Consider the following 16,884-nt stretch of genomic DNA (forward strand, 5'->3'; position numbering starts at 1 on the left):
CGAAAATAACAAGGTTACCGCAAACAGTTAGCCTCAGTTCAATTAGGGCAGGCTAAAATCACAACCTTTCTCTTCTTCAGAGCAAGGAAAAGAGGTGATGAATCACTCACTCACATCTGTGAAGAAGAATTGAGCTGACTTCCATCCACAGGAAGTCTGTCCCAGCTTCAGACCTGCTGGCAGCTTTAAGCTGGGAATGCTGTTATCATGCTTGATTGGCTGGGAATGATGTTATCACGCTTGATTGGTGGATCTCCCCCTCAGCAGTATGCAGGTTCCCACTCCTCTGGGTTGCTGGGTTACCTGTTCTGTATGAAGGGATGGCTCCTTTTTTACTCCGTATCGCTCTGACTCACTGCAGTGCTGGTAGGGATGGCGTGAGATCTGTTTATGTCTCAGATGAAGGACACAGAACACAGTCTAATCCTTCTGGGGGCCGAGTGAAGAATAAGCTGATGTATCCTCTTAGTTAGATCTATAATCATCTAATAGACTGTAAACTCAGTTTTGTTATTGTTTTCCCAAAATGGCTTAAAGGCATGTCAGTCTAAAAACAATACTAATACTATTAGTTTTATACTAATAAAACAGTAAACCATGACAGCCATGATCTTTCATTTGCTAGCAGTTACAGCAAATAATGCTTTTTCCCCTCAGGACACCAGTCAATAAATTCCTCTGCAGTGCTACGTCTCTGTCATCACCTCTGCGTATTTTTAAAAACTGCCTCGGACATGTTTTATCACTGGACCACAGTATAAAAAATTGAAATGAATAAAGTGAACCCAATGATAACTATCAAGGTCAATTTTATGGTTATCATTGTGGATCCATTTACTTGAACTTGAATGATTCATATTTTTTCATATCTTATTTATTGTAATCGTTATCATTTTTTGTATGACCAGGATGTCAGACCGTGATGAAACATGTCTGTAAGTGTATCTTGTTCAGGACCAGAGGAAATGGAATGTAATCAACACAGAGAAATCACCTACTCCCCCCACCTAACGCAGCACGCTGAAGCCAGAGGCCTCTTCAGTCAGCAAAAGCAGATACCGTGCTGCCGTGCACAACAGACCCTATCAGGATATCACTCAGCAATGCCATGCGACTGCACCCACCTACGAAGGATCCTATCCTCACAACAGCTAAACTGATTATTTTTGTATGAAATCCACATGATTCGCCTCATAAATACAGACTTTGTCATCTAATAAAACAACCTATGAGACCCTGACTGGCTCAGTCAACAAGACGTTCGCTTTGAACACAAGCTGACCTCTATGGTCCGGGTTCGATCCCAGCTGTGTCAGCTGATGATGAATGGGAACTGACAAAATAAATGGGTTGTGTTCTTCTGGGGATAGGACTCGGTAAGTTTACCTGAATTTGCCTCATCGCAACCCAGTGACCCCTACTGGTCCGCCAGGCACCTGCAAGTCTGGCTGTGTTGAGCTGTGCATGAAGTGTCCTCCTCTGGCTCATGTCTGTGCCAGCTTGGGGTCTGCAGTGTGTAAAGCGGGGGTGCTCAACTTCACGTGTTTGGGAGGAGGGTGTGAGAGTCTGTCTGAGCTCTCCCAGACTGTTACCGGGTGAGTGGCATCTCTGTAACACAACTGGGCATTCCAAATTATTTTTCACAAACTATGATCTGATACACATACAGCAGGTCCATCATATTGCTAATGAGGCTCCATATACAATGTTGGACGTATGTGATGGTAGACAAGTAAAGCAGTTAATAAATAGAGAAAACACAGCACCACGCAGGCTGCGGTCAGGGATGGTTGGTGTTGAACTCTGTGAAATGCAGTGTTATCATGGCCGCCGTGGAAGACGGAATGTTTGCAGCTTACCTGCTGTCTGTCCCACAGCACCTGATCAGGTGAGCCTCCCCTCCTCTGAGACGCCAGCGTTTCACAGCCTCACGTGGCTCCTCAAACCTCCACCAAAACATGGTCAATCAGAGGCTTCGCTGGGAAGAGAAGAGAGCTGGCATTTATCTGCAGAGGCTGAAACACACGGCCCCTCCCCCACCATCTGCAGAGGCCGCCTCCAAAATGCCAGGGCAGTGAGCTGCACCCCAGCACAGAACCTGAGCTCCCGCACGGCTCTAGAGGGGGTGGTCCTTGTAGATGCCAGTGTAGATGCCAGTGTAGATGCCTCTGCTTCACGGCATCAGACGCATGCAGGCTTCAGACCCTGGGATCCCTGGCCAGGTCATTGCAACCAGGAGGGAAGAGCAGTGTTGTGGGTGGAGCAAGTTCCTGAGGTTTACAGAGATGAAGATCACAGCGTTTCTGAAAACTCGTTCCTTCATGAAATTAAACTCTCTTCTTCCCCTCTTCAAGCAACATCCTCAAAATACAAACATTTTAAATAGGCAGACGATGCAGTGAGATAATTTGCAAATAAAACATGAATATGAATAAATTATAAAAGTTAATCTAAGATTATAGAGATGAGCTCTCTCACTCCCACCGCTCTGCAGATGGCTTTGTAGAAATATGCAGGCTGTGATAGTCACGATCATCTGTGATAGTCACTTTCATCTTTGATTTTTGTTTATTGTAATTATCTGAAGGGATCTTAACCTTGTTAATCTGTGTAAGAAGAACAGCACTCTTGTCATTAATGTCCCCGCACAGTGTATGTTATCTGTGTTTGTAACTTCCATAGGCTTCCATAGGCCATTTGTAACTTTCATAGGCTGGGAAGCATCAGTCACCACAATCACAGTGGGTATTTTCACTTTTTTAATCACATTTGTTTTTCTTAAACATAAAGAAGCAGCCATCTTACTGTGTTGAATGCACAGCATACAGCATCATGAGTGTCAGGGAAGTAAGGGAGGCCCACACACATTATGCAATCACAGCTATCCCGCACACACAATCACCGCTGCCCCCCACACACAGTCACTGCTCTACCCCACACACACCACAACCCCACACACACAATCACTGCTACTCCACACACACAATCACCGCTGCCCCACACACAATCCCTGCTACCCCACACACACAATCACCGCTGCCCCACACATAATCCCTGCTACCCCACACACACAATCACCTCTACCCCACACACACACAATCACTGCTCTACCACACACACACAATCACTGCTCTACCACACACACAATCACCACTACCCCACACACAATCACTGCTCCACCCCACACACACAATCACCACTACCCCACACACAATCACCGCTACCCCACACACACACAATCACAGCTACCCCCCACACACAATCACTGTGACAGGAGTTGCACAGCTAGAGGAAGGTGAACCCACGAAATAGTAGTCTTAAAATTGCCAACAATTTTCTGTCTTAAGGCTGAAAAGCCTGTTTTGCATTTTAAAATTACTGATTACAGAAGAAGAGCCTATTCACTTTTACAGCACCTGACTGGGTTAATGCACACCAAAATAATAACTTAAAAATGTTCCATACTGTTATACCTTCAGAGTAATTACTTTACATAAATTAGATTCAGTACCAGAGTTCACTTTACCTAATTTGCAATTCTCAGCCAAAAAACAAAACAGAAAACCAAACAAGAACAAGGATGATGTGTGTTTTCAGACAGTCCGAATGCAGCGTTCCTGTGGAGGCAGAGCTGGATCAAAGGAACATGGATCTCAGCACCATGAGAGGAACAGGCCGAACGTCACCGATCAAAACAAAAAAATACATGTGCAGCCATCAGATGGTCTTTATTATTTAAACTGCAGTACACTTGAGTTTATCATTCATGTTCTCAACTAGAAATTAAATGAAGTCAAATACAAAAGCAAGTTAATAAATACGGTTCCTGCTATCAAGCAATACATGTATGGGTTTGGCACAAACACAAACACTCTAATAGCACAGCAATGTTACGACACGCACACACACACATACACGCACACACACCTGACAAAGTCACTATGAAAGACACACAGTTCACCCGGACAGAGACATATGCAGCTCCTCTTAGGGGAAGGGGTTAAACTGGCTTTTGATGCAGATGCAGTTGACAGTACAGAACTGTGGACTAGTCATTGTCAGTGCGATATTAAAACAAGATCATGCTCAGCTGATTAATAAGTTAAAGTACCAAAAAAACAGATATATGTTTTTCAAGTGTATGTTCTAACAGGAAGCTGGAGTCTGCTATGGCACAGTGAGATACGCTAGTAAGGCCACATATCATAAACTTACACAGTTTATATTTTATATTTTAAAAGTAACAAAACAGTAACTCAGAAGACATGTACTACACCACAATGTTATCCAAGCATTACTTATAAGTACGATATTAAAATACAATGGATACATTCATTACATCTAACTACAGTTCAAGTATTAATTGTAATATGCAGAAATATGTAAAATGATAACTGGATGGAAAAGGTTGGGGAAACTGTCTGCAAAGACTTCAGGAGGTGCAGTGCAGTGGAAGTCAGTCTGAAATCTGGACAACAGGAAGGGAGTTTAAGACAGAGCTGTGTTTGAACTCGAGGAGCATATTCATTTATGTACCGTTACAATATGCACAGAAACATCTGGTGCTAAAATGGGACATTGGGTTTGTTTCGACAGAGACACTGGCTGTGGAATACCTCTGGCTCTGGTTTGACTTTAATGGTTCAGGTTTACAGGTAGGGGGCAGGTGGGGGTGGGAGGGATTGTAGTTGTGCACTCTGAGGACGCAGTGGAGCAAGAGGTACCCCTGATTCCCCCATTCTTAGGCTGGGCACAGGGAGTGTGGAGACTGGCTGTCACTCCTCTCCAAGGCCAGCCTGGGGGAACTATGCTTATCTGGCCGTTATAGCACAGGAAAAACTGAAACAGCCAGATTCACAATTACACAAAACAACAGTAAGGGTGGCCGGCAGGAGCTGGGAATGAGACGAGGAGCAGACTACAGGTTTGCTGTATCTCCAGCCTGCAGACTGGTTTAAGGGGGGGGGGGGGGGGGGCGTGGAGACCGGTCGGGCGTGGTGACCCCGCCCGTCAGACACCTGCCTTTCCCGGGAATGAGGAGTCTGGGACTGGGACTGAAGGTAAAGGAAATGATTTTAATTTTTACCTGAATTTGTAATCTGAGAACATGTTCAAACAATCCAAATCAACAAAAATGCGGTCAATCATATTTAACTGTGTTTAGATTTAGATACCCACAATCTATTCAATTGTAAAATTCATCTATTTATGCTGCCTATATGTTAAACAATGCCTCCTATAAAACTGAAATCATATTTCCACATCCTATAGGTATGAATTTGATATTGCATTTCATAGTTTTATGATTTCACTTGAAAGCAGTTTATGTCCGATTCTTCTCCATCTTAATAGAAGAGCAGTATAAAGTTCACTGTATGCAGCAATACATATTATGGGGCAGCTGTGAAGTGGTCACTGATATTCACCCCCACCTTGTTCAAATTCTAATACTGACTTTTTTGGTCAGTCATTAATCTATGCAAAACATGCTAACTTAATAACAACCAAATAAAAATATAATTAAAACAAAACCTTTCCTCTGGTCATTCTGACAGTCATTGTTAAATTGTTGCACATAGGTAATCAATGCACTATTGAATTACTAAAAGTTACCATCTTTATACTTTCATATTTTTTATTATCAATAAAAAAATATATTTTATACATTTGTAGTAGTACACAAAAAAGAAAAAAAAAACAAAAAACTCTTGGGAAGTTGAGCAGTTTGTCTTTAGCACTATTTACAGAACCGTAACGTAAACAATCAGAAAGCACTTTCATAGAAAGTGAAACTCTACGGTCAGGGCCCGAGGAAACTCCTGACCGTGTTGGACCACTTGCGCCAGAGGTCCTCCCCTCCACATGGGGGCGTGGTCTGTATTCTCTCAGCTGTGTTACAGATGTGATGAGAGGTTTGAATAGAATAAGCAGAAAAAAAGAGCTTAGACCTGTTGTGAGCAATGAGTCTAAATGAGCTGTTAAAGGTTAGGAAATTCTCTTTGTTTTCTGTCTTTGGTTTAATGAGAGAAATGGATCCCACATTAAATATATGGGTTTGGAAAGGTGGGGGAGGGAGCGTTCGGGTGAGGGGAGACAGGCTTCAAATCATCACCATTAAGTGTGGTGTCAAAAGAATGTTAACAGTGCATGGAGGCGACTGATACGATGCTCTGTCGTGCGGACAGGACAGCCCTCTGTGATCAGGCACCCAAATGCGCCTTAATTGTAATTTCTTGGTGCTGAAAGGACAGCTCCCAACGCTGAAGAAAAGATCTTGAATCTAAAATGAGCCGTCCAATCTGTATGATAAACAGCACTCTGTCTCAGAGCACCCATTCAATCTCAGTAAGTAAATGAAATATTGATTGAAAGTGACCCTGAAATAGAATGCATTAAGAGACCCACAATACTGCAGCACTAAGGTAATTCTTTTCCAATACACTCCCCAGCCTCCCTATAGAAACCTGGACCTATGAATAGTTGCAATTCAAATGGCCAGCCTTTGTATTAAAAAAAAATGTTCTTTTTTTTCCAAATCTGCAACCGTCAAATTGCTATTGGCTTGCAATGCCTCTTGCAGTCTGTTTTAAAGGCTTTTTCATTTTTAATAAATCTGATTTAAGTATTATTGAGAAGCTTACCTTTTTCAATATATTCATTTTGGAATTCTTAGAGGCGTAAGATGAGGCAATTACCTTCTTACAAACTGAGAGGCGTTCTTTTAAAACACATGTTCCCTCCCCATCCTGTCCGTTCATCTACAGGAGGGTCTGAATCTGACCAGAACCTTCTCTCACTGACTCACAGCCGAATTAAACTGCAAGCAGGCAGCTCGGTTCTCTGAAAAAAATTGTGACGATCCAATTTGATGTCCCCAAATAGAAGTGACACAATCAAATTGCTTTCACTTCAGAGATAAAGTTACTTCAATAAGAGGCTGGAAAGAGACCATTTGTATTTAAAAAATACTGCAGTTATTTTCTTAAACCAAACTACTGAGTGCGTACCGTCTTAGCCTACACGCTAGGCGCTGTGAATTAGCCTGGTGCAGTGCTGACCATGGGCAGCGTGGTGAGACTTACAGAGATATTATTTATTTGTTAATGTATTATAAATGAACTGAGACTTGTGGCATGCAAGGAAAAAATGAGACGGGAGACAAGTGATGCTACATGATGAACTAAGCACATTTATAATGATAAAATGAGTAAATATAATAGCCGCAATGCTAACCACTGGTTTTTCACGAAATACACTATTTGTCAAAACTTGCACAGCTACAGAATAGTTGACGATAAATAGTCATTACCAAGTAACACAGTTTTACTACAGCATTTTCTCTTTCATTTAACAAGCAAATCATTCCCTTTTAAAATAACTCTAAAATAAGTATTTAGAGACTAGGAAAAAACAAAGTCTAAATGAAACAACAATTCAACCGTTTTTTTTTTTTAAAAAAGGGAGACTACTCTTACAAATTGACAGAGATGGCTTAAAGTGAAAGGAGGGAGAAGGGTAGCAGGGAAAACCTTGTTTCAAGTCGTCTATATGTCCAAAAGGAAATTGCACAGTTAAAATCAATATGAAATGAAGAGTCCATATAGTTCAATGAACAAAAGGGAGAGTTCGTAAGGACAGATCACAGTTCAGAAAGAGGCGGGACGGAGGCGGGCATCGCAGGCTTTTGTTCTTTGATTGGCTGCACAGAAAAGGAGCTGCTGGGAATGCCGCGGCTGGGCGGGATGGAGGTAATCAATGGGCTGGAGTTGAGATGGAAGGAACTCTTTGCTTTCAAATTCAATTGCACAGCCAGGTGATCCAGAGATAGCCAGCATGATATATATACTTATATCTTTTTTCTTTTTTTTTTGTCCATTGAATTTAAGACTGCATGCACAGCATGAGGAGGAGCAGGGGGTTATGGGTGCTCCAATGGGTGCTCTGACAGCAAACTCAGAAGGAAAAAACAGATGTGGAGTCAATGGGCTGGACAGGTTGGCACTCAGGAACTGAAGGGTACAGGAGAAGGTGAGGAAGTTACAGGGACCCATGGGAGAAAAAGGCGAACTCGGAACATAACAACCTATTCAAGGATCGAGGGGGCAAGCACGTTACCTCTTTTCGAGATAAGAGCTGCCCGTGTTTTTTTTTTTTTTCTTCAAAAGCATGCAGGAAAATACTCTCTGGCTTCTGTGACATAAAAATGCTCCACATACATGCAAAGTACTGAGTAGTATAAACTGCACTGGCTGCTAACACCATGCTGCAAGGGCCCCACTGATGTGGCCACACAGCTAACATCACAGGTAGCTTCACAGTAAAATCTACATTCACAAATACTAATGTTTCTAGTGTTGACAAATTATACATATCCAAATAGAAGCTCTTAAAATGCAACACGCATCACCGAGCGTGCACTTAATTTAAAAAAAAAGTCATCAGCTGTCATCATTTTTGTTGGCACTTTCACATGTTTTTTTTTTTTTTCTTATAAAATTCCCGATCCACTGTATCAACAGCGATGTGTCTAGACAGTGAGGATGTTGATGGAGAAATGGCTGGGCTTCTGGCCAGACAATGGGATCAGTAGTGACTTAGTGCTTTGGGGGAGAGGAGTGGGGCTGTTCAAGAGGCAACACCTGGACGGGGGTTTAGGGGGACAGGCTTGGGGGTGGGGGGGGGGTGGGGGGGTGTAGACTTTTAGAGGAACTTCTCTCTCCGGACGGACAGCGAGGGACGGGGGTTCTGGCCAGCGGGGGCAGCATGTATCCATCGTCTAGTTCAGAGGGGAGACGGTGCTTTTGTTGATTTGTAAACTTACCAAATACAATAATCCACAGTTTTAACCTTAAAATATTTTACAGTGCTTTTGCAACTATATTGCTTTTTTGTTTCTTATTCATAAAGTATTTTTCCTACTTCTCTATGTCCTTACGCAAGAAGTAAGACTGTTGCGACAGTGCTTTGGCCTCGCTCCTTCTCGGGACTCGACCCCAACCGCACCCTATCTAACAGTAGTTAAATTAGCCTTAATTTCTAGTTTGTAACTAATACTGAAAACTATACGCATATCCCTGTCTACATTCAATTGTTGTTTTTCTTTTAAAACTACAATAATGCTGGTAAAATGGCAGGCTAAGATCTTCTCACACTAGAAACAATATACAAATATACACAAGCAAAGTAGAGAACTAAAACATATCAAGAAAATTTCTCTCTGATAAAACACATTATTTACATTTACACATCAACATAATATCATTCATTTGCATATTATATATTAAAAGAAAAGACAAACAAACAAACAAAACAAAAAAAACATTACTTCAAAATACAGTACATCCTTCTTGAAAATGATAAAGGAGGGATCTGACAGAGTGAGTGTGGAGGCTAGCCCACTTTCTGCGGGTTGGCGGCTCGAACCCCTTGCTCGTACGTGATTCGCTGAGTTATCAAATACTGGGCGGCCTGCGTGGCGGCTGGCGTTCCCGTTATCGTCACCTTTCGGTTGCGTGTTCCCGGGACAAACTCTCCCTTTTTGGAGATCTGTATCCTTGCACCAGTCAACTCCTGGTACTCTACCAGCGTTTTCCCACCTTTCCCCAGAATGGCGCCTACCAGGTTCTCGGGCACGGCGATCTCCACCACATCCTTGGAGCCGTCCGTGGTCTTCTCGGAGCCCAGCAGGGCGCTGGCCGCGAGCGGAGACGCAGCACCAAAGTATCCGTTGGTGGCAGCAGTGGCAGCTGCCAGGCTACCTAACGCGAATGTGCCTGCCGAGCCGCCGGCCGAGCTGCCGCTGGCGGAGGCCTCACTCGCATAGGTGGCCAGCAGGTTTGCTGCCGCTGCCGCCGCGGGGTTGGCGCTGGCGGCCGCAGCGGCCAGGGCCCCCGTAGCTGCCGCCTGGCTGAGACCCAGGCCCAGCGTGTTGAGGTTGTATCCGTAGCTGGCTAAAGTGTTGAGCGCGGAGGTGATGGCCACCAGGTCGTTGCCGGTGAAGCCGGACAGCACCGCCGGGAAGGCCGCCACGCCCGCCAGGTTGGCGTGTCCGAGGAGGCCGGCGGCGGCAGCGGCGGTGGGCAGCACCTCGGCAGTGTTGGCGTAGGGGGACCCCGTGGGGTTGGAGTTGGCCACCGGGCCCGTGACGTTGGCGTAGCTGATGTTGAGGCAGCTCCCGCTCTGGGGGTCCTCCTGGATCTTTTGGATGATGAGTTCCACAGCTTTGCGGCTCTGCTCAGGCTCCCCGCTGACAGTCACCACCCGCTCCTGCAGGTTTATCCCGTCGGGTTTCTGCGACAGCTGCACCCACGCCCCCGACTGCTCCATTATAGCCTTCACTGTGGCACCACCCTTCCCAATGATTAGACCTGCTGTGCTGTTGGGAACAATTATCTTTACCTGTAGAAAGGGAGGAGGAGAAAAAGCCAAATAAATTACCTCAGTCTGAGCGAAAGGACCTGCCAAGGCTACAGAATCCAAAACTATATAAGTCATAGCGCTGGCCTGTTCTTGGCATGGCTTCAGGAGTGAACTGACAGTCTTGGCTTTTCTCACTGCTCAAACGCTGCAGTACCCCCAACAGCCTCTAGGGGTCTGTATAGATGCAAGCCTCTGTAACATAAAGCCTTGCTATAGAGGGCACAGCAAGTGTCCCTTTTTCAAGTGCAGTGCGCCGTTTCTTAGTAATTTCAACTCTAAGATGTTATGTTGTGTGTGCAGAGAAGTTTTACAGGCATGCGAATGTGCGGCCTTTTATCTACTTTCTCCCACAAGGAGAATCCATCAGCACGAATTACCCAAGCATGACCAGGCAATTTGCTGAGGGGAAATGGAATCCACTTTCATGTTCAAAATGGAAAGAAGTGAAACATAATATGCATTTGATGCCAAAGCAGAAGGGTAACTTGGAACAGATTAACTTCATGGTTATCAAGGAAATGGCAAATACCAGTTCATTAGGTACTGTTGGGACTCAGAGATGGCAGGAACAATTGACTTCATTTTTTTTTTTTTTTGTATTGTTTTATTTTTTAAAACAAATCTGTTCTCAAGCTTGTCTGTGAATTCACATATTTCCTCCGGAAGAAAACAGACAGTAGATTGTGGTAATTCTGAGCAGAAATGGGGAGTAGTTACATCTGCACGTTTTCTTCTTGCAGAAAGGGATTATGGGAGTTTGATTCGGTGATTCTGAGGTGCAGAGAGGTTGCAGGGAGTTGAGAGGAAGTCGTTATGACACTGGACGGTGGTTTGTTTGTTTCAAAATGCTGACAGAGTAATAAGGAATGAACAAAATGAAATATTGACATTTCCTCTTGGCCTTCTGAGCCTCTGCAGGAAGGCTGCTCTGTGCTCTGACTCAGAGAGGCTATTCAAAACAATATTTACTTCTTACTTAGAGAAGTTTACTTTGTGCATGACACATAAAATGATCTTGGAATGGTACTGCTCTGTTTGAGGGAAACAGGGATTTCAGTGTGAGGGCACCATCCTTGTTTGACTATACAATTTTATGTGATACCAAACTAAAAATGAAAACTATCCTTTCTAAAAAAGTAAACTAAAAAGTACTATACAGTCAGTTTTTTGTTACTGTATGGCCCTCCATTATTATTGGTAAATATGACTGCATCACGCACATGGTCCTGCTACAATTAATGATGGTATTTTGCCTCTTATTAGATCACCAATGAATTTCCCGTCAAACGCAGTAAGTGACACACTATCAATAATGCGTTAGTTTCCACTACATTAGTAAACAATATGCATAATTCATGAACAAGAAAAAATATATAATATTGAAAAGGGCAAAATATTTGTAGAACATGTGGTGATTTGTAATGCTAAAAGGGAAGCTGGAACCGTATCTGAGGACATCGGATAATGAATGAATTTCTCCCAATGATGAAACAGCTCACATCAGCGTGCTTCAGTTACAGCAGCGATTGCATTCAGCTGAAAATCAACGTCTCAGGAAACTGAGATAAATATCAATCTCAGCATCTTAAAACCGTAGTAAAATGACATATTGCTAAACTTGAACGCAATAGGTAATGCATGAGAACTGCTTTTTAGAGAAGTTAACCACAGAATACCCAGATTATGTATTAGCTTACACATAATACAAGCCACCACTTTAAAGCCTAAACTAAAATATTGTTGAAATACTTAATCTGTTCAATGACAATGTCCACAACATTGTCACAACACGGCTGTGGCAGGTTTGAGCCTCTGGAGGTGGTCAGTGAGGCAGAAGTGGTTGTTAGTCCTACAGCATAGTGTGGGCCTTGACCCTGCAGCTGTGATCCCGGGACTGACTGCTCCTGGGATCTCTGACCGAGAGCAGATAGCCAGCTTGCTCCTGTTAAAGTTGTCCTTTCTAATAATATCATGTTAGAGAATGTTTCCCCCTCATGGACTCCGGGATGAGCGCAGAGGTATCGGCAGGGCTTCGGATATCCCGCGAGCAGGCAAATGAAGCAGACGTAATCAGGTTAGCCATGTGTTTAACCAAGGCTTCCTGTCAGGTTTTACATGTGCAGAGCTGGACTTGCAGACAGGAAGCTCTGTGCAGTGACAGACTGCGAATGGGAATACGCAATGAGGCATCGGTTATGCACTGACAAATTAGGGAGAATACACAAGTAACCAAAAGCAAGAGTCTGTGGGGTTACTCATGTCAAAATGTGAATTCTCTGCAGGGTTATCTGCTGATGGCAGCACCAACCATCTCCCCAGAAACAGCAAACACTATGCTAACTACACACCCACCCAGCACACTGCCTAACAAACAGGCTGTCTCATGAACTGCATTCATGCACACACAAACACACACACAGGCACGCACGCGCACACACACACACACAGGCGCAAACACACACACTCTCACACACTCACACACGCGCACACACACACGCACGCGCAAACACACACACACACATGCACGCGCAAACACGCACACATGCGCAAACATACACACACACACACACACACGCCTGCATGTGACACGTATGATCGCGCTACGAAATGTGCATTTCTGCATTTTTTTCCCTCCAAATCCCACGTGTTTGCTTGTAAGCTTGCAACTTGAACAGTTCACACTACACAGGTAGCTATGGTAACATACCACTGACAGCAACTAGCAAAAATGCATGCAATGAATGAGAGCATGCTGCTGCACTTATCCTTAATCTCAGGTTTTAGTGTGGGCTGAATTACACAACAAAAAATGCTTTAATGCATTCCTGAAATGTTACCTCAATCCACAGTTACTCAGTTTTTAAATGTTTTTGGACATTTCCTGGTGTTTGCACGTGTATGATAAAAAAATTCTTCCTTTGTTTGTACAACCTCAAAAACCTTTAAAATACATTAATATTTTTATGCTTCTGATTTTATTTCTTCTGAACTTCACTGATAAGACAGTGGGCTCCTCAGTGTGGTGGATAAATACACAGTGAGAGACATCAGTTCCAGTCCAGCTGACAGAATTCATCATCATCTTCTAGGAAGCACAGTGAAGCTGCACAGTGATGCTCCACTCAAAGGCTCAGGTGTGTAACAGCAAAGAGAGGTTTTTAAACAGAGGAGTCCCCTGGTACTGTCTTCATTAAAGCTGCTGTTCTCTCGCAGATGAAAGAGGGCCTCACGCGGCTGAAGGCTGATGGGATCTGAGGAGTGGAGCAGGGTTTCCCTGCTCTGGGAGGGAGGTGGGAGATACTGCATGTTTTATTTCTACTTTTCCCAAAAAAAAAAAACTAAAAGAAAAGGTTCAACTATTTGCTGTCAAAAGCTCAATGGCTGATCCTGTTTCACTGGCTTATTTGAATGAAACGCTCAATTTACCAAAACACTGACGTCACCAAAACACTGACATCACCAAAACACTGACTGAACCAGACACTGTTGTCACAATGGATCGAAGGGTAAGGCTATAACAACGTGTACGTGTGTGTGTATGTGTGTGTGTGTGTGTGTGTGTATGTGTGTGTGTGTGTGTGTATGAGTGTGTGTGTGTGTCTGTGTGTGTCTGTGTGTGTGTATGTGTATGTGTGTGTCTGTGTGTATGTGTGTGTGTGTGTGTGTATGAGTGTGTGTGTGTGTGTATGAGTGTGAGTGTGAGTGTGAGTGTGAGTGTGTGTGTGTGTGTGTGTGTGTGTGTGTCTGTGTGTGTGTGTGTGTGTCTGTGTGTGTCTGTGTATGTGTGTATGTGTGTGTACAGCAAGGCTGACAGCGTGCTGGCTGTGTGCTCTCCCAGCTCTCTGAAGCAGCGCGGCTGGCCTTTGATGTGGTGGGGAGAGCTCCCCTGCGCACTGACATCTCGTCCAGAGTGAAGCCTGCTGTGTCTCCAGAGCCAGCGCAGCAGCTGGTGCACAGCTCCAACCCCCGCCTGATTAATAATCTATACACCATTATCTCAATCAGATCTACTCAGAAACGCTCACACTGTCTCATAAAAATCATGCAACCCCTGAGTATCTGCTGTGCTTTCTCCCTGTCCCTGTCTGCACTGTGAACAGCAGGCAGGAGCACGCTGGCTGTATATCACAGCAGGTTTCAAGTTCACGGGGCCTGTGGATGTAAAGGTAACGCTCTGATAGAGATGCGCAGCTCCAGGATTAAACCCCGGAAAAGCCGCACAGAGAGTGCAGCCACTCAAAGCGAGACCCACAGTGATTAAGGTCCTAGGCTACCAATTAACCCCCAGCTCTTTACAAACGCTTTAAATTCTCGGTGAAGAAGAGAAAGGCAGAATGTGACATGGAGCTCTCAATCTGCTCCTGCTGGAATAGCTCAGTGGGGAAACGTACACAGTGAGGTACAGAGCAGAGGCAGTTGGGCTCGAGCACTGCGTCCGTTTGGAGGGTGGGGGGGTGATGGGGTGCTGGCCAGTGCTCCCAGAGCATCCTCAGCGGAGGGACAGGAGAGACCGTCAGCGCCGCTGTGCAGGAGAGACCGTCAGTGCCGCTGTGCAGGAGAGACCGTCAGTGCCGCTGTGCAGGAGAGACCGTCAGTGCCGTTGTGCAGGAGAGACCGTCAGTGCCGCTGCGGAGAACCCGCAACACTGGAGGCTCTGGTTCCCGGTATTATTATTACTATTATTTAAAAAAAAGGTAATATGCTGAGGGGGGGGATGCAGGGTGGGGGTTGAAGCTGGTGCAAAGACAGCCTTCAAACCGTGATGTTGGTGCAGATCGGATCATTCTGAAATAACATCTGCAGGTGGAACATAACTGAATAAGCTGGGTAGATCACCGTGAGAGCCTGGCAAACTCAAGCTGCAGAGAAGCTGACGGGTGTTTGAGGGAAAAGTGATTTAAGGCCCAGACCTGACAAAATCTGCCTCCAAAAGCCAAAGATCTATATCCCAGATCACAAGCAGAGTTGTCTGCACACTGCTCTCAGAAACGTGTGGCTCCCATGACAACCATAAAGCTCGGATACAGCTGTGTTTTTACAGTGCAGAGAGAGAGGGGAGATCCTCTCTCTCTTCTGCTGGAGGTGTGCTCGAGTCGTACCACACCACTGCTCACAGTGCGGTAACATGATGATGAAATCGGGCTTCAAACCAGATCTTCGGTCGCACTCATAGACGTGGACTCGACAAAACTGTTGTGAGCTACATACTTAATCCACATTAAGTAACTCTGTGCGTAACTCTGGATAGGCAGTTACTCTAAGCAAATGTGTAAGGACAGAACTGCTCTGCTTTTATGCACAGCCATGATCAGAGACAGGGGGTCTGAGGTTTCCTCATGGGAAAGAGGTTAGATCCAGTCTGACTTTCTGTGTATAACTATATAACTTGGGACAGGGATGTCCAAAAAATTCATTTCCACGTTTACAGCTGTTGCATTTTAAAAAATATTGTCTGTTCCTTCACTTTATTAAAGTAATGTTCTATGGTCAACTCCAGAGCACAACTTGTTTTTTTAACTACTAAACGGCTGCAGGAAGCTCCACTGTATATTTCAAGCCTCCAGCGTTTCAAGGTGCTAATAATGAGCTCATTAAAGTACTCATAAATGTACAGCACAATGAGGATATTTCACTGATTAGCTCTAATCCAAGACAACCACTCACACACTTTTGTGCAAGACCACTGGCCAATAAAATGAAGCCTCTTCATACCCCTGGAGTGACATGCCGCACTGGTGTGCACACACACGCACGCACGCACCCTCACACACACGCACGCACCCTCCCACGCTCGCACGCACGCACGCACCCTCACACACACGCACGCACCCTCACACACACGCACGCACGCACCCTCACACACACGCACGCACGCACCCTCACACACACGCACGCACGCACCCTCACACACACGCACGCACGCACCCTCACACACACGCACGCACGCACCCTCACACACACGCACGCACGCACCCTCACACACACACACGCACGCACCCTCCCACGCTCGCACCCTCGCACGCACGCACCCTCACACACACGCACGCACGCACCCTCACACACACGCACGCACGCACCCTCACACACACGCACGCACGCACCCTCACACACACGCACGCACGCACCCTCACACACACGCACGCACCCTCCCACGCTCGCACGCACGCACGCACGCACGCACCCTCACACACACGCACGCACCCTCACACACACGCACGCACCCTCACACACACGCACGCACCCTCACACACACGCACGCACCCTCCCACGCTCGCACACACGCACGCACCCTCACACACACGCACGCACCCTCACACACACGCACGCACCCTCACACACACGCACGCACCCTCACATACACGCACGCACCCTCACACACACGCACGCACCCTCACACACACACACGCACGCACGCACGCACCCTCCCACGCTCGCACGCACCCTCACACACACGCACGCACACAC

The 16,884-nt window shown here is 45.4% G+C and overlaps 1 protein-coding gene across 4 annotated transcripts in view; it reads right to left on the bottom strand.

The window, feature by feature from the left end:
- Window positions 1–9,368: 9,368 nt before the first annotated feature.
- LOC118787275 (RNA-binding protein Nova-1) overlaps window positions 9,369–16,884 on the bottom strand; it is a 98,256-nt gene continuing 90,740 nt past the window's right edge. For all 4 annotated transcript variants that reach the window (XM_036542785.1, XM_036542784.1, XM_036542787.1 and 1 more), the window contains one exon: window positions 9,369–10,398. In XM_036542785.1, the coding sequence (XP_036398678.1) occupies window positions 9,391–10,398 (1,008 nt within the window). In that variant the 3' untranslated portion in view covers window positions 9,369–9,390. The remainder of the gene's footprint in view (window positions 10,399–16,884) is intronic.

The sequence above is a fragment of the Megalops cyprinoides genome, chromosome 12 (assembly GCF_013368585.1).
Source record: "Megalops cyprinoides isolate fMegCyp1 chromosome 12, fMegCyp1.pri, whole genome shotgun sequence".
In the NCBI taxonomy this organism is placed as follows: Eukaryota; Metazoa; Chordata; class Actinopteri; order Elopiformes; family Megalopidae; genus Megalops; species Megalops cyprinoides.